The following is an 18925-nucleotide window of genomic DNA, read 5'->3' on the forward strand; positions in this document are numbered from 1 at the left end:
CTTGACAAAATCAGAAATGAATTATCTGACAAAACCACAAGATTGTAATTTGGTACTTTGGTTTTTAGACCTTTTTTCCCCTCTTTAAACCAGCCATCTCTAGCCTTTTAATGCCATATTTTATTTTAAAATACCAAAATTAACATGAGGAGATGATTGTAATTAACTATACATATACAAATTGCATTGGGTCGTAAAAATGAAATTTTTGTTTATAACTAATTTAGTGCCTGATCTTCACAAAACTACAGCTTGGTAATTTACTAATTTAATCTTTTGCGTAGTTGCTTCACTGACTCAGAATCTTGAAGACTTTGACTGGGTATTCATTTTGAGGCTTGTCATGATGCAGACAGGATGGTAGTAAAATGATGCATTGCTCTATTATTTGTTCACCAGTGTCCATGCAGCAATACTGTCTCTTGTGGCTAAGTAAGGTTAGCCATATTTTAAAGTAGGCCCTTGGCTAAGCATTTCACTGGACCAGGGAGAAATGGGGGAAAAATATCTACAGATAATACAGGGAATTGTCTAGGAAGCCCAAGTTATTGCATTTAACGATTTATCTTTGTTTTGAAATATTCCTATTTTTAGATTTCAAAAATACCATTTTAAATAAGTTACGTTGGTCCCCACTGCCATCCCATTGCATACCTGGCAAGTAGCCCAAAATATTGGCAGCCAATTCTGTATTGATTTATCTTGTCTGCTTTTGAAGTTCGTGGCTCCATGAAGTCTGAAACTGCTTACCACCAATTTATTTTGTGCATCACACCTGTAATAGGATTTAGTCTGTGAATGGCTTTTTTCCTTACTTCAGCAGTCTCTTCTTCACCAACTGGGTGTCCAACAATTCAGTTCACTCTGACACTATGCAGAGTTAACATAGACCCCTTAAGTTAAATGCTCAGTCCCACAAAGCTGTCCCTACTTCAGATAAACTGCAAATGAAGTGCCCAGGCTATCCACATCTACCTAGCCAACTGTAAATTCTGAGGTTCCTGAAACAACCCAACCCACATTTGATAATTTGCTAGAATGATTCCCAGAACTCAGCAAAGTGCTTCACTATTACCTGTTATAAAGGATATAGTTTAGGAATAGCCAAATGGAAGAGAGGCATATGGGTCTCTCCTGTCCTTTCCAAGCGCAACTCTCCCAGCTCCTTCATATGTTGATCAACCCCAGAAGCCCTCTGACCCTGTCATTCAGGGTTCTTATGGCAGTTTCATTACATAGGCATGATTGATGAGCTAATTGGCCATTGTGATTGAACTCCATCTCCAGCCTGCCTCCCTTCCCCAGTTGTTGTTGAGGGAGTAGTGGGGTAGGAAGTGTGGGCCTGAGTTCCAGCCTTCCAATCATACCTTGATGTTTCTGGCTACTTGGCCCCATCTGAAGCCATCTAGGGGCCCCTCAGCCAAGAATCATCTCATTAGTATACCAAAGACACTTGGAGGAGCCCTGTAGTAGGAACCCAGGACCCTAGACCAAATACATTTGAACCTTGAACAGTAAAGGAAAAAAGGCCGAGTACAGGGGTGGAGGAGGTTAGGGACTCTCGTCCCCAAGTGCAACTTTTTTTTTTTTTTGGAGATGGAGTCTCACTCTTTCGCTCAGGCTGAAGTGCAGCTGTGTGGTTTCAGCTTACTGTAACCTCTGCCTCCCAGGTTCAAGCAATTCTCATGCTTCAGCCACCTGAGTAGCTGGGACCACAGGTGCATACCACCATGCCTGCCTAATTTTTGTATTTTTAGTAAAGATGGGGTTTCATCATGTTGGCCAGGCTAGTCTCAAACTCCTGACTTCAAGTGATGTGCCCACCTCAGCCTCCCAAAGTGCTGGGATTACATGCGTGAGACACCATGCCTGGCCCAAGTGCAACTTTTGACTCCCCAAAAACTTAACTACTAATAGCTTGCTGTTGAGTGGAAGCTTTATAGATATCCATAAATAGTCAATTAACACATTTTGTTAGGTCGTATGTATTTTATACCATATTCTTAAAGTAATCTAGAGAAAAGAAAATGTTATTAAGAAAATCATAAGAAGGAGAAAATATATTTACTGTTCATTAAGTGGACATGGATCATTATAAAGATCTTCATCCTTGTCTTCATGTTGAGCAGGCTGGGGAGGAGCAGGAAGAGGAGGGCTTGGCCTTGCTGTCTTAGAGAGGGTAAGGTGGGAGAGGTGAAGGAGGTGGAAGGAGAGGCAGGCACCACCGGGTGTAACACTAGAAAAAATACTGGGAAAAAAAAATACGTGTGGATACAAGTGGATCTGCACAGTTCCCATGTTGTTCAATGATCAGCTGTACTTTTTATTATATGACAGGATATCTCTAGTAAGAAGAGGTCCTCAGATGCTGTGGAAAGGAATGAGAGGATTCAGTTGGATTTGTCGCTAAACCCCAGCAGGCAGTGCCATCCCTTCCTGGGCCTTGATATGGCTTCTCTGAGTGCCTAATGTCTTTTTGTTGTTGTTAGATAGAGCCTTGCTCTGTCATCCAGGCTGGAGTGCAGGGGCGTGATCATGATACTCGTGCTTCAGCCTCTCGTAGCTGGGATTATAGGTGCTTGCCACCACACCCAGCTAATTTTTGTATTTTTAGTAGAGACGGGGTTTCACTATGTTGGCCAGGCTGGTCTTGAATTCCTAATCTCAGGTGATCCACCTGCCTCAGCCTCCCAAAGTGCTGGGATTATAGGTGTGAGCCACTGCACCCCACCAGTGCCTGATGTCTTCTCGGACTACACAGTTATTTGAGTTTAGCCAGTCCCTTCACATATGTGTGCCACACACCCACATGGCTATTACTACCTCTCCATTAACACCTGAGCTCTTGCTCAGATCTTATTTTTTCTTCTATTTTCAGTTTTGTTTAGAATTGGATTTGTATCCTTAACACATTTTGAAGATTTTTTTCATTCTCCATCAGAAAACTAACCAACTAATTTTTTGCGTTTTTGGCCTTTCTTGGCTACTTGGATATGTTCATTTGGAGAAAAAAAGTAGAGGAAAACTTTGGGGTCATTAAAGCTAACTTTTCTTGTTTTAGATTTTTTTTTTTGAGACAGAGTTTCGCTCTTGTTGCTCAGGCTGGAGTACAATGGCGTGATCTTGGCTTACCACAACCTCCGTCTCCCGGGTTCAGGTGATTTTCCTGCCTCAATCTTTCAAGCAGCTGGAATTACAGGCGTGTACCACCACACCCAGCTAATTTTGTAGAGACAGGGTTTCTCCATATTGGCCAGGCTGGTCTTGAACTCTCAACCTCAGGTGAATGCCCGCTTTGACCTCCCAAGGTGCTGGGATTACAGGCGTGAGCCACCATGCCCGGCCCTTGTTTTAGATTTCTTATACTTAAAAGAAAAAAATTTTTTGAGGCTTGAAGTGACCTATTAACAAAATGAGGTATTGCCTTAGATTATGTGATCTTACTGACACTTCCTGAAGAGACATTATTTCTTGAATCTTGGAAACAATGTAGCTTGAAAACTGGAAAATAGTATCCTTTATTATTCTAGATTTGTTTATTGAATGTTATTTACATTTAGCAGTAAATTTGTTGCTTGAATTGTAAGCTATAAGAGGCATTTTGCCTTAGCTTGTTTCATGTAATCTTTCCATAGGGTTATGTAAATGTCATCACATAAAAAAGATTTCTGTTGTGAATGATGGAGAGATCTTTCAGCTGCTGTATTGACAAAAGCCTTTTAATCTATCTTTTAAAAATAATTCAAGTTTTACTCATCGGCTTGTTTTTATTTCCAGAAGTATTTTACCAAAAATGTCTGTATAGCAGAAAAATGTAGACATTACTGTTGGGTTTGCTGCACAAATCCTGTTACAAGTTAGTTTTTGTAAATGGAAAATTTTCTAATGGAAAATTATACATAATTATAATCTTGTTGTTCTGAAACAATTTTATTACTCAGTGCTGTGACCTCTTGAGGCCCTCAGTGATCTTCTGTCATCAAGGACAAGAATAAAACACACGCCATGTCCTGCAAAGTTGCCTTCATTATCCCTCTTGAATGGGTTAAGAGGTGGGGCAGACGCACAAGCAAGAGAGGAGAGTATGAAGGTGACTTTTTGTTTCTGAGGATTTTTAGGAATGAACCTACATGATTTATTGTTTAAAATCTTTGAGATAAAATTGGTAGAAAAAATTGTACTTTTGTGAAGGACGTGGTTGCATGAGCTACTTCAGAGGATTTCCATTAATGACTATTAAGTCATCAGGAGTATCAGAAGGTTTGTCTGTATTGATGTTGAGTTATTTTAATTGGGTTAATAGCACAGAGTTGATGTGCTTATTCTAATATCCTAGAATATTTGAAAGGTGAACCCATTGCTTAAGATGAAATTGATATCATCTTTATATTTTAAATAAAGAGATGGGGGTCTTAATATGTTTCCCAGGCTGGTCTTGAACTTGTGGCCTCAGGTTATTCTCCCACCTTGGCTTCCCAAAATGCTGGGATTACAGGCATTGAGTCACTGTGCCCAGTGTCTCTATTTTATTTATTTGTGTGTCTCAGTTTCACTTGGTAACAAATAATTGAGATAGATGAGTCTAATATTTAAAGATTCTATGATAGAATTGGCCTTTTCCCCTTTAATATTTATCTGTGGAGGTTAGAATTTAAAATCTAGTGGGGATCTTTAGAAATTATCTCATTTTACATTTTCATTTTAAAATAAAGAAATTTGAAGCACAGAATGTTATCTTGCCCAAGAGGAATGAGGAATTTAGTTACATTGCCGTCCATTGGTTGTTAGCGGCTACTCCATGTCTCAAGGGGCAGATGGTTGATTATCACACTTTGTTACAGACCTTGAGGCAAGCCTGAGGATAAAAATAATTTTCTTAGTAAAGAAGCTGTTATCACAGACAGATCACCAATATACTAAACATGTGTGCAATTAAACAAATAATGATTAATTTACACTTGTATTAGGTTGATGCAAAAGTAATTTTTTACTTTTTTGACTTTTTATGGCGGTTTTTGCCATTAAAACAGCAAAACCTGCAATTGTTTTTGAACCAACACAGTAGTTATATTCAGTTTAGTGAATGAATTCGATACTCAGATTTAGAAGAAACTGTTTCTTCTGTTGCTTATCTAAGTGTTCTTCATGGATCCTGCTCTCCTTTTGGTCTCCTAATGTATACTTTATTTTTTTATTTGTCTTCACTTTTGGACTCGACGCATAAAGGCAGGAAGCACCTGTCTTGCCAATTGTTGTTTCCAGACCCAGTAGCAGCATGGATTGTTGACTGACTCCCAGGTTTATGTGGCTCTGTGGAACACATAGCATATTTTAAATATCTTAAGTTCGAATATTTTATTTATTTTTATTTTTATTTTTTACAGTGAACAGAGTATCTGTCAGGCAAGAGCTGCTGTGATGGTTTATGATGATGCCAATAAGAAGTGGGTGCCAGCTGGTGGCTCAACTGGGTTCAGCAGAGTTCATATCTATCACCATACAGGCAACAACACATTCAGAGTGGTGGGCAGGAAGATTCAGGACCATCAGGTAAGGCTCTACTATAATTCTTCTTAAAGGCGATCTAGTATTATAAAGGGACTTGGTATATTCAGTAAAATAAAATAATTTTAAAACTCTAAGCAAAATAGTCTCTCTGGGAAAAAGTGAATATAAAATTATCTCTCTACTTTTTCTATTTTTTATGAAGGCTGAACTTGAAGATTTAGAACAAATTGTATAAAAATAGAAATATGAGTTCTTCTATGATGAATCTTCATTAGATTTTTCTGGCCTTCAATTAGTAAATTTTGAAATCTAAAGCAAATTAAGGACCAACAGAAATGAAACTACTTAAGTGGCAGATTGCATGTTTATGGGATTCATTTCCTGACAAAGTTTTGGGTATGGGGGTTAGAGGAGGGAGTTAAAAGTGTAGATGGTTTCATAAAATACTGTTAAATTCATATATGATAGAAAAATAGCAGGTATTGAGGTTGCTGGAATAGTTCGACTTTTGCAGTTCATGTCTGGGGCTACAGCTAAGCTTTTACTAATACCTTGCTCCGTATTTCCTAGAAAGTAGCTGGATTATCTGATTACTTGATTTCTTGGGCCTTAACAGATCAAGAGCAGTAGACAGAGGAAAAGGCAGATAAGGTCTTATTAGCATTAACTGTATACTAATAGTAAGAACTTTCATAGAGGATAGATTTACAAAATACTTTGGGAAAAAATTAAAAAATTTTCCTAGGTTTCCCCTACATTGCATGGTAGTGTGGTGTAAACAGATGCTGCATTCGCCCTGGGTTTTAGGATGGTGATTATGGATTTGTCATGCATGCATATAGGGACTGTGGGCCTATGAGAGGTTGGGCTGTGAAACTGGTATATTGTTAAAAAATAACCTAGGAATCTTAGAAGAGTTACACCCCATAGAAAGAAAACTAAGAGAAATCCTCCTACTAGCACAGGCAAGCAAAGGAATTTGTTGCTTTCTTAGCTGATTTAGAAGCTCCCCTGAGAAATGAGAAACTCCTTCACTTAAGCAACTCCAGCCAAGAAACTAGGATACACTGGTTGTAGAGCAGTGAAATTCTTGGGGTACGTGGTAAAAACAAATGCAGTGCCCGCATGGAGAGGAACTTTCACAGCTCTGAGTCAATCTGTAGAAAGAGCAGTTCCCTGAATTTACCATATTTATCCATTTATACAATGGGTTTTGGCCTGCCACTGTTTCTGCCCTCTCAGGCTACCTTCTCTCTGTCTCTCCCTTATTCCCTGCCCTCTTACTCTCTTATTTTCCCTCCTTAGTCTTCCTGCCTTTTCCTCTGTGCTCTAGTTTCCTTGTTGTGTTGCACGGCCTTTTTCTGGTCTCCACAGGCTCTTTACCAAGAGCCCCTTCTGTCCCTTCTGCTGAGCGCTCTTTCATCTTTGTCTTAGTTCCAGCAGTGAGCTAGGCCAGAGACAAATCAAATAGTCCTCAAGATGCTATTATGGTGGGGGTGGGGGAGGAACTGGACAATTAAAATTTTGTAGAAATTGTTGAACCTTATTAATACAACATTAGAAACTTTAATAGCTGTAAAGTAACTATATTTTTGGTAAATTTAGTGAATTGGTTATTTGAAAGTACTGATGAACAATCCTATATTTACAAAAATGAAGAAGAATATTTGAAGATAATCAGAAATTTAAGCTAGAAAATTTGCATATGAAACACTAAAATTTTTATTTATAGGAAAAGTAAACTATCCTATGACTCAGATTTTGACAAATAGAATATTTCTTAAAACATTTAAAAATGTAAAACTATGCTTCTAAATGATTTGTGACATTAAGAGGAAATTATTATGAATATTAGAAAATAAGAAAACACTGAGACCTGAGTGATATTACATCTCAAAGCTCTCCTTAGAGGGACAAGTAACTGTATGTAATAGGAAAAAAAGGGAAATTAAAAAATAATGAGTTTAACCCAAAGAAAGCAGAAGAAAATATTATGAAGATATTAATTAAATAAAAGTAAATAGTATTTGTTAATACAGAAGCTGCTTCATTGAAAAGACAAACTAGCCTGCACAGTGGCTCATAACTGTAATCCCAGCACTTTGGGATGCCAAGGCAGGAGGATCGCTTGAGCCCAGGAGTTGAAGGCCAGCCTGTTCAACATAGTGAGACTCTGGCTCTACAAAACTGTTTTTTAAAACCCAAACAGGCCGGGCACGGTGGTACATGCCACATGGTGAAACCCCATCTCTACTAAAAAAAAAAAAAAAAAAAAAAAAAAAATTAGCTGGGTGTGGTGGCACATGCCTGTAATCCGAGCTACTTGGGAGGCGACATGGGAGAATTGCTTGTACCTGGGAGGTAGAGGTTGCAGTGAGCCGAGATCAGGCCATTGCACTCCAACCTGGGCAATAAGAGGTAAACTCCCTCTCTAAAATAAAATAAAATAATAAAATAAAATAAAATCCTAACAACTAGCCAGGTAAATGTGTGTGCCTGTAGTCCCAACTACTTGAGAGGCCGAGGTGGAAGGATCACTTAAGTCTGGAAGGTGAAGACTGTAGTGAGCCATGATTGTGCCACTGCACTTCAACCTGGGAGACAGAACAAAACCATGTCAAAAAACAACAACAACAACAACAAAAACCTTGCAGAATCAAACAAAAAAAGAAACAGTACAAATAACCAATTTTAGGAATGAAAAGCAGAATACCACTATAGTTGCTGAAGGAAATAAGATATTATGAAAAACTTTATGCCAATAAATGGGCCATTTTGTAGAAAAACATAACTTTTATAAAACTGAAGAACAGGAAAACATGATAGACCTACAATCATGAAATAAATCAATGGTTAATAGTCTGTCCCCCAAATTTTAAAAAGCTGCCGGAGAGTCCAGAGCATTTACACATTTCAAGATATTTTCTGCAACCATTGTATGAAATGGTATTTTATAAGGCTTATATAATTTTGACATCCAAAACACAGGAGAACAAGTTTGGGAGAGGAAAATAATAAGCCAGTCTTCAGTTATGAATATATACCTAGATATAATAAGATATTAGCAGGCCAAATGTAGTAATGAGTAAAAACAAAAACACTTCTTGATCAAATAGGGCTTATCTCTGTGCCTTAGTAATATAAGAATGATTAACATTAGATAACCTACTAATGTTGTTTACCAGGAGAAAACCTACAAAAGCAGATGTTCAGGAAAAGCATTTGATAAAATTTGAATCAATATGGAACAATTCTCATCACATTAGGCATAAAATCAATATTCTTCAGCTGATATGGGTGGAAAATAGCATACAGCAGGTATCTTACGGGATGGTAGTGTTGAGAGCATTTCTGTTAAACTTGTGAAAAAGTTGAGCATTTCAGCTCTAATCACGTTCATTTAGTGTTACAGAGGAGGTACTAGATAACCAATACAAAGATTAAGAAATAGAAGCTATAAGAATTGATAAGAAAGAAACAGCTGGCCTTGCCAATGATGTATAATTGTCTGCATAAAAATCTGCAGGAGTAACTGCAGATAAACTATGGGAACTAACAAGATTGTTCAGTGAGGTTGCTGGTTACATGATCATTATATAAAAACCACTTGCAGTTTTGTATCAGCAATAAACAATTAGAAAAGTATGATTTTATTATTCTAATGATACTTAAACGCCATACCTAAGAATAAATCTAATAAATAATTGGTTTTCTTTCTTTCATCCTTGCATTTCTTCTTCTTTTTTATTTTTATTTTTTTGAGACAGTCTCTTGCTCTGTTGCCCAGGCCCTGAGTGCAGTGGTGTGACCACATAGTTCACGGAAACCTTGGCTTCCTGGGCTCAAGTGATCCTTCTGCCTCAGTCTCCCAAGTAGCTGGGATTATAGGCATGAACCACTGTGGCTGGCCATCATTCTTATATATCTTAATGGTGTTCAGTCTGTTCTAAGTGGGCACATGTTATTATAACTTACTAAACACCTGAACTTTCTATAGTAAGAGCTGTGACTGGCAAATTTGTAACCAGAACAATGGGAACTTTGAGATCTCTGGTTCCAAAATGGCAGTGCAGAAGCAAGCTATGGAAAAAACTGCTATTATTTTGTACCCAATATTTACTTAGAAAATTGAGTATGTACTAATTATATAAATGTGTTAGATAAATATATTAAAATACTTCATTTTCCAGCCTAACATTTGTTAAGTGCTTATGACCTCATAGACAGGATAAGATACTGAGTCAGGTCACAAGGAAGTGTGGGTGTTTACTGCACCGTTTACTCTCTTATGGTCAGGCTAAAAATGGATAGGCATGTGTAGGGTGGAACATCACCACCAGTCTAGACACAAGCTCACTGGATCTGAAGCAGAGAATTTAGGATTATGATGTAGTCCAGACCTCACAGCATGCTCAGTAGCTATCCAATAAGTATTTAAAAAATACTTAAAAACTTTTAAAGATTATTTGCAGTACTGTCTCTCCTCGATGGTTAGATGAGTGAAATAATTCAGATTTAAAATGGAAAAAAGAAACAGTAGTTTATATAATTTTGATTCTAGTCATATTTTCCACAACTTTTTCTAACATTCTGTCATGAACAGTTGAAAAAGTAAATGTAACACATCTTTTCTCTTGTCTCCCATTTTAAGCCATTTGCCAAACAGGGATATTGATTTGCCTTAAAATGGGTCTTCTAATTTTCCGATAATGTTAAATTTTAGTAGCTTTGGGTTTCTAGTATCTAAGGAGTTCTGACACACCCACCCCAATATTTATATAAACCACATCAGGAGGATGGGTGCAGTGGCTTGTGCCTATAGTCCCAGCTATGTGGGAGACGGAGGCAGGATAACTGTTATGTCCTATGATTGTGCCTGTGAATGGCCACTGCACTCCAGCCTTATATTGTATGGTAAAATGTGCATAACATTTTAACTTTTTTTTGTGGGGGGGGATGGAGTCTCACCTTGTCGCCTAGGCTGCAGTGCAGTGGTGTGATCTTGGCTCACTGCAACCTCTGCCTCCTGGGTTCAAGTGAGTCTCCTGCCTCAGCCTCCCCAGTAGCTGGATTAAAGGCACACATACCCGGCTAATTTTTGTATTTTAGTAGAGACAGGGTTTCGCCATGTTGGTCTCGAACTCCTGACCTCAGGTGATCTGCCCACCTTGGCCTCCCAAAGTGCAGGAATTACAGGCATGAGCCACCTCCAGCAGGAGACAAAGCAAGCCCCTGTCTCAAAAAAAAAAAAAAAAAAAAGTCTAGATTTGCCTAGGTTCTAGTAAACAATGAGAATACTACCCATCCCAAATCAATGAGGTCCCAATGGCAATGTCCTGGTAGTGTGGGAAGGCTGGCTAGGGTACAGCATGGTGCTGCTGAACAGCCACTTTGACTCTGTGTCTCTTTTGGCCAAGTTACACAGCAGACTTTCTGGGCTAGTCCTGCTTCTCCACTTTGTATCTGGCTGTCCTCAGGGATATTTCTCCCTTCTGGCACTCCCAATGCTTCCCATGGTTTGAGATGAGAGATGGGTCTTTTTCCCTGAACCCAAGATGGTGGGGAAGTTCATTGTTTCCCTTGATCTCACTTTTTTCAGTGTAGAAGCCATGAGTTTGGGGGAGACTTTCTGTGTGCTTGGTTGCCAGCAGGCTGTGGGGAGGGCCATTGTAGATACGGATGTCTGATTGTCTTACTGTCTGGTGAGGTCTTTTTCATTTCTCTGTGTCTCCAGGAACTGTCTCCTACTCAGATTTGGGTTGTGGGATATAGCTGGTGATAATTTTGGGGCTGTATACTTGATTTTGTTTTGTTGGGGATGCAGGGAGAGAAGGGAACTATTAGATTGGTGCAAAAATAATAGCAGTTTTTTCCATAGCTTGCTTCTGCACTGCCATTTTGGAACCAGAGATCTCAAAGTTCCTATTGTTCTGGTTACAAATTTGCAGGAATCTTTAATTTAGTTCTCTTAATAACTGATGGAATGGGTAGTCTGTAAGACTATATAGATGGTTTTAACAACACAGTTTTACCTCCCTAGCCTAATTGGCATATATACACACATACCTTTCAAATACACACACAATTTCAAAATTGTATATATGCTTGGTCCTAAAGAAAATATCAACAAATTTCAAAGGATTAAAATCATACAAAGTGTGTGATCATAGCAGAATTAATCTACAAATAAGATAATAGAGAATCCCACAGGTGTAGGTGTTAAGAAATACCTTTCTGAATAGCCCATGAGTCAGAGAAGAAATCACAATGAAGTGAGAAAAATTAGTTGAGCTGAATAATGATGAACAGGCTATATATTAACACCAATAGAATGCAACTAAACTTGTGATTAAAGTGAAATGTAGAGGCTAAAATGTTTATTTTAGAAAAGAAGTATTGTTGACTTTTCAGCCAGCCTCAGATTGCATGTCAAGAAATTAAAGAATATTTTATATAGTTAAAGCTATATAAAATATTAATAGAGGGTAACAATGAAGATAAGAGCAGAAATTAATGCACAAGAAAGCAAACATACTAAGGAGAGGTTTGTCTCTAAAGTCCTTGTGAGATACAGCTCTTAAGAAAAAGAGAGAATGGTTTAAATAACCGTTATAAAGAAAGAAGGGACATCACTATAATTCTTACAGACATTTACGTGATTAAGGGACATTTTGAGTTACTTTATTTTAGTAATTTTGAATATTTAGATGAAATGTAGAAATTCCTAGGAAAACACAGAAGAACAACTAGAGAACACCAGTATTACATACTTTTTTCCAGAGAATACAAAAGAGGGTGCCTGTATTTTTTGCCAACTCTACAGTGCTAATTCAGTTTGAGTCCAGCATTACTTTGGTATCAAAATCTGGCGTGAATACAACAGAGAGGAAATTACAGGTCAATCTCACTCATAAAAGTACGTGTAAAGATTTCAAACAGAGTAATATCAAACAAAAATCTAGAGATGTATAAAAATTGATATGTGAGGGCCAAGATTGTTTATTCTAGGAATGTAAGATTGGTTTAATACTAGAAAATCATCAGTGTAATTTACTGCATAAAAACAGAAAAGCCAGTCACCTCAAGAGATGTTGGAAAGCACTCGATAAAATGCAGTATTCAATCGTGACGAAAACTCTGAGCTGGCAAGTAATGGGAGGGTTTTCCCCCAGATAAAAGGTATCAGTAAAATTATTGCATGAAAGATGATTTATTTATGTATATATTTATTTTTTGAGACAGAGTGTCACTTTGTCTCACTGGAGTGGAGTGACACAATCTCAGCTCTTCAACCCTCCGCTTCTTAGATTCAAGTGATTCTCCTGCCTCAGCCTCCCAAGTAGCTGGGATTACAGGCACATGCCACCATGCCTAGCTAATTTTTGTATTTTTAGTAGAGACAAGGTTTTGCCAGGCTGGTCTTGAACTCCTGACCTCAAGTGGTCCACCTGCCTCGGCCTCCCAAAGTGCTGGAATTATAGGCATGAGCCACCTTGCTTTGCATGAAAGATTATATTTTTAATGGTTTAACTGAGAAGGCTTTCCCTCTAAAATCAGGAAATGAAGATACTTGTTATGAACACTTCTTTTGAGTGTTGTATTGTGCTTTCTGGCCAGTGTATGAAGATAAAAAGAAATACATTGTGCACAGATTGGAAAGGAAGAAATAAAGCTGTCAGTTGCAGATGACATGGCTGTGTATGTAGAGGTAAAATCCTTAATGTAAATTATTAGGAATAATAAAAGATTCTAATACTTAAAACTCTATTAATAATATAAAATAATAAATCTAATGAAAGATACTGAAGACCCCTATATTGATACTCAAGATCTTCCCCAGATTGATATGTTAGCTTTTGTGCAACCTCAAAGTCCCCAAAATTGCTTTGGTAGAAACTGATAATCAGAATGTAAAACTTGCTACACACAAAGGACTGATAAGAGCCAAAGCAGTTTTGAAGAATGAAACAGGAAGACACTCTAATGGTCATCTAGATTTCATATAAAGCTACAATAATTAAAAACAGTATAGAGTTGGCAAAAAGATAAGCATATGGATCTGTAGGTGAAAATAGAGCCACATAGACACTTGGTTTGTGTACTGCAGGCAAACCTGCAGCACAGTGATAGTGCTGGATCATTTGGATAGCCATACTGAAACAAATAGTAAACTTGATCCCTACCTCACACCATAAACATAGATCAATTCCAGTTGGATTGGGGATGCAAATGTGACAGGTAAAATAAAGTAGCTTCTACAAGATAATATGAGGCAATATTTTAATGACCTTGTGATTGAGAAACATTTCTTAAACAGGGTACTAAAGAAGTAACTATAAAGGAAAAGATTGCTAATTTGGACAGAATAAAAGGGAAGAACTTATATCCATCAAGACACCGTTAAGAGTGAAAAGGCAATTCGTAGAATAGCATAAGATATTTGCAACACAGATAACCAACAATGATATCTAATCCAGAATATATAAAGGGCTTAGAAATTAAAGAAGAAAAAGATTGACAACTCAGGAGAAAAATGGGCAAGAGACTTACATCAAGCAGTTATTCACAAAAGGAGATATCTAGATAGCTAATAAAAATCAGGGAAATGCAAACAAAAACTGCAATGTTATAGCATTCATACCCACCAGAATTGCTAAAATAAAGACTGACAGTTGTAATTTGCATAGTATGTGGAAGTAGTGCAGACTCTTGTATACTCTTGTGGAAGTATAAATTACTAGAACCAATTTGGAAAGCTACTTGGAGTTTTCTACTAAAGCTGAACATACACATATCCTGTGATATTTTCACTCTTGGGTATATGCCCAACAAAAATGAATGCTTGTTTATACCAAAAGACTTTCAGTAGAAAGTTCATAACTTCACTATTTGTAATAACCCAAACTGCAAATAATCCAAATGTTCATTAATGGGAGAATAGTTAGATAAACATGATGTATACAAAGAATACCATAGAGCAGTGAAAATGAACAAACCACAGCTGCATGTAACAAGTGGATGGCTCTTACAAACATAATTTTGAGGATAAGAGAGCAGTTACGTTATGGCTGAGCATGGTGGTTCATGCCTGTAATCCCAACACTTTGAGAGGCCAAGGTGGATGGATCACGAAATCAGGAGTTCAAGACCAGCCTGGTCAACATAGTGAAACCCCATCTCTACTAAAAATACAAAAATTAGCCTTGCGTGGTGGCAGGCGTCTGTAATCCCAGCTCCTTGGGAGACTGAGGCAGGAGAATCATTTGAACCCGGGTGGCAGAAGTTGCAGTGACCCGAGATTGTACCACTGTTCTTCAGCCTGGGTGACAGAGTGAGACTCTGTCTCAAAAAAGAAAAACAAAAGAGCAGATACATTATAATACGTATTGTATAACTCCATTTCTATAAAATCCCCAAACCTACAAAGGTAGTTTATGATGTTAGAAGTGTGGCTAGTACCTTTTGGGAGGTGGGAGGAATTAAGAAGAGGGGCTTCTGGTGCTACTGTTTGATTTCTTAATCAGGGTATTGACTTCATGTGAACATTCACCGAGATATACTCTTAAGTTGCGTATACTTTTTTGTAATTGTGATACTTCAGCAAATAAGTTAAAATATATTTAATGAGAGAAATAGATTATCTTTTGTTTTGCTGATTTACTGTTTTATGGCAGATCTTTGTATCAGCAGAAAGCTTAACCTCTGTCAGACTAATATATCTGTAGATTGTACCCTAGATAATTGTTTAGTGTGTTTGCCAAGGTCTGTTAGGAGCACATTTGAATTAATATACACAATCAGGATTTGTTGACATCCTTGATTTTACCAGTTATTGGTTTGACTTTATAAAGAATTATTGTCTTCTAGGTCGTGATAAATTGTGCCATTCCTAAAGGGTTGAAGTACAATCAAGCTACACAGACCTTCCACCAGTGGCGAGATGCTAGACAGGTGTATGGTCTCAACTTTGGCAGCAAAGAGGATGCCAATGTCTTCGCAAGTGCCATGATGCATGCCTTAGAAGTGTTAAATTCACAGGAAACAGGTAAGGTGCCCATGGTTTACTTGTATTTTCTTTTTTTTTTTTTTTCCAGAGCCAAAGCAAAACTGAAGGTTTACTTGTGTTCTTGAACTGAAGTGCCACATATATGTTAAAGCAAATCTTTTTGTTAACTTTTTGATCATGTATATATTTGAAGTCGTTCTTGAACTTTTATTTTCTATAGAAATGTCAACTTTTTATTGATGATAAATGTATAATGTAGAAAGATAATCCTGTGAGTTTAGTTCTCTTTAATTCTGTAACCCTTTTATTTGAAGTATTTAGGTGTGTTTCATCCTGCTTTAGAAACTCTTGTTGCCCAGAGAGGATGCAGTGGATAGGAATTATGCTTATTTATCATCTTTGTGTAAAGAAACACATACGTTTTCTGCAAGATGTTTTTGAAACCATTACTGAGCCCATGAATTTGAAGTAGGACTAGGTCTCCTTCCTAGTAGATGAAAATGTGATTCTTGGTTTTTTAAAGATTTTAGGAGTGCCCTCAGGTGGTACAAGTCATGAATTGCATCTCCTCTAATAGTGCATATTGGTTAGAAAGATGATGTAGAAATTACTTTTAAAAAGACTCCAATTTTTAAAAAACTATATATATCAAGGATGAGCTCAGTTTTGTCTTGGTTTGAAAAAGAGAAAAATATACCAATGTGTGGTTATTTCTTTGAAGAGAGAGATTTTATAATCAAAAAATAACTGTTAGGTATAAAAACACAAATATGATTACTCTTGCCTATATTGTACATTCAGTAATGATTTTGATGATATAAGTGTGCTATAAATAAAATTTATATATTTTAAGAGGAAGGAGTTACAGTCAGATGAAAGTTTGACACTTCGTTGAAAGCATAGACTATCAAAATCTGTTAAAAATATATACTTTGCCTTATACTAAAAAGGATTGAGGCATCTAGCTCATGTGTTAGTCTGTTTCAAATATTAATTTCAGAGCAAGAAGACATTTTGGGATCTTACAGAAATTTTAAGTTGTTATGCCTTTAGATGTTTTATGTCAGGTCTTCTTTTGAGGAAATTAACATCAATACGTAACTTACACAGCATTTGCATATTTAATCTAGTTGAAAATAAATCACAAGAACTTGTCTTGGTTTGTCTCTAAGTCCAGAAAATAGCCTGGGAAACTCTGTACAGTCTTATATGTAAGTCATTTTTCTAAGTCTCTATACTTCTCTTGCAGGTATCACTGTTTTATTAGCATGCTATCATAGATAATGAATTGCTGTCATTTACCATAGTTTTACCATAGGGAAGAAGCTAGAATTGTGATTCTTAATATTTTGTTGGATAGGTCAGTTACATGAGAAATAATTAAGGGACCAAAGTTTGGAGAGTAGATGTATGACATTTGGCTTCATACATCTGTTTTAGAGCAAACTAGTATTATTTTTATTTCTAAACTTTCAAAAGAGTATCCATTGATATTAGGAACTAAATGTTACTGATATTAGGAACTTAGGAACTAAATGTTCCTTTTCTAAAAGTAGTTTAAATTATTCATCTTGTTATTGACTTTTTGTCTTTAGCCAAGTGGAAAGGATTGTTTCTATCAATGAGTAGTCATATAGTTTGATTTCAAAATACAAATGCTAATTAATGTTTTTTCCGATATATATGTGTGTGTGTGTGTGTGTGTGTGTATATATATATATATATATATTTTTTTTTTCCCCTTTTCTTTGAGAAGAAGTTTATCTCCATTGCCCAGGCTGGAGTGTAGTGGTGTAGTCTCTGTTCACTGCAACCTCCACCTCCCGAGTTCAAGTGATTCTCCCTCCTCAGCCTCCCAAGTAGCTGGCATTGCAGGTGCTCACCACCATGCCTGGCTAAATTTTGTATTTTTAGTAGAGATGGTGTTTCACCATATTGGCCAGACTGGTCTCAAACTTCTGACCTCAAGTGATCCGCCCGCCTTGGCCTCCCAAAGTGCTGGGATTACAGATGTGAGCCACTGTGCCCAGCCTTTTTTCTGATCTTTCATCTTTTGAAATTAATGAGTCTTGATGTGGAGAGACTGAATTGTATTCTCTATTATAAAATAATAAGCATTAAGAACAACGTTCCACATTATAGAAAGTTTGGTAAATAGGAAAATCATTTCACAAGCTACACAAGCATTTTCGTATGGGAAAAAATAGGATTCTTGTTAGATGATTTTGATATTTTTTCTCTTCTCAGTCACTATCTCAACCACTCACACTAGGGGCTGAGGAAAGAGAGGTAATGGTGAAAGAAATGGGTCCATCACACTGCCTCCTGGTACTGTGGATCAGGTCACTGGCAAGGAGCCTTTTAGTTCTGTAGTTTTTCCATCATGGAAAACAAAGCATATAGAATGGCAAAGTTCTAAATAGTCTGTCTGATTTATTTAGAAAATGACTGTTTTCTTAAATTACTGTAGTTAAGTACTGTTTCTTATTTTTGATGGCCTTAATTAGTGTGGAAGTAGGAGCATGGGAGAGAGTAAGATGTTGAGAATCAGGAGTGTTCTTGGGAATAGTTATAATTTCTTACATAGATTCCCCAATGTAGAAAAAGTATGTACCCTACCTCAATGTTATATGGGCCACCTCCCCTTTATCTAAACAAACATACCCAATAATGTTGCCTCTCAGCTTGATCATACCCTGCCAAAAATCTTTGCTTTGGGTTCACAGCCAATTGGCTGCTGAAATCATCTGTCTTTCTTCCAAAACCAAGTTAAAAAGCTTAACTTGCATGATTTTTCCCTTTACAAACTGTAGCCTGATAAAACTGATAAGAAGCAGAACAAACTTATTGGTAAAGCAACTACAAATATTAGTCTTGCCTGTTTCTTAATGTTTTACCACTTTTTAAAACTTTTTCATATTAAACTTTTCTGTTTGTATTTTTATTTATTAAGTGCTGATATCAATATTATCCACTGTTGTAATTGGCTGGTCTTTCTCAGTGATTTTCAGACTTCTAAAAGTTGTGAACATTTTTGTGCAAATAAGATCTTTGGTTAGTTCAGTGTATAAAATGTACAAAAAAATATGGAGCTTCTCTGATTGATGTGGGGTTCAGGATGCACAACCACTGAGACATTTCCATGGTTCTCTAGAGCTGAATTCGAAAATTACTAGCTCATATTTTATGCCAAAACCAATAATCACATAATTTTCCTTTCTTCTCCCATGTCCCCTAAATCCTCAAATATTTAAATTTATAAAAAACAGCTTTCTTGGGGGCTAGCCATACCAACCTTTACAAGGTGCTCTGTGTGTTTGTGTAATATTTCCATTTCTTTAATGAAAATGGTGGGTGGCAGAAATGTTTTCCTTTATTTTGTTTTTAACTTGGTATGCAATTATCTAATAT

The 18925-nt window shown here is 37.0% G+C and overlaps 1 protein-coding gene across 41 annotated transcripts in view; it reads left to right on the forward strand.

Moving 5' to 3' along the window:
• Positions 1-18925, forward strand: part of ENAH (ENAH actin regulator) — a 160329-nt gene that overhangs the window by 82518 nt on the left and 58886 nt on the right. For 40 of the 41 annotated variants that reach the window (XM_078356729.1, XM_078356742.1, XM_078356739.1 and 37 more), the window contains 2 exons: positions 5385-5550; positions 15376-15553. In XM_078356729.1, coding sequence (XP_078212855.1) covers positions 5419-5550; positions 15376-15553 — 310 coding nt within the window. In that variant the 5' untranslated portion in view covers positions 5385-5418. Of the gene's footprint in view, positions 1-3941; positions 4091-5384; positions 5551-15375; positions 15554-18925 lie in introns of all 41 variants that reach the window. The other variant, XM_078356731.1, reaches the window with a different exon arrangement.

The sequence above is a fragment of the Callithrix jacchus genome, chromosome 19 (genome assembly GCF_049354715.1).
Source record: "Callithrix jacchus isolate 240 chromosome 19, calJac240_pri, whole genome shotgun sequence".
In the NCBI taxonomy this organism is placed as follows: Eukaryota; Metazoa; Chordata; class Mammalia; order Primates; family Cebidae; genus Callithrix; species Callithrix jacchus.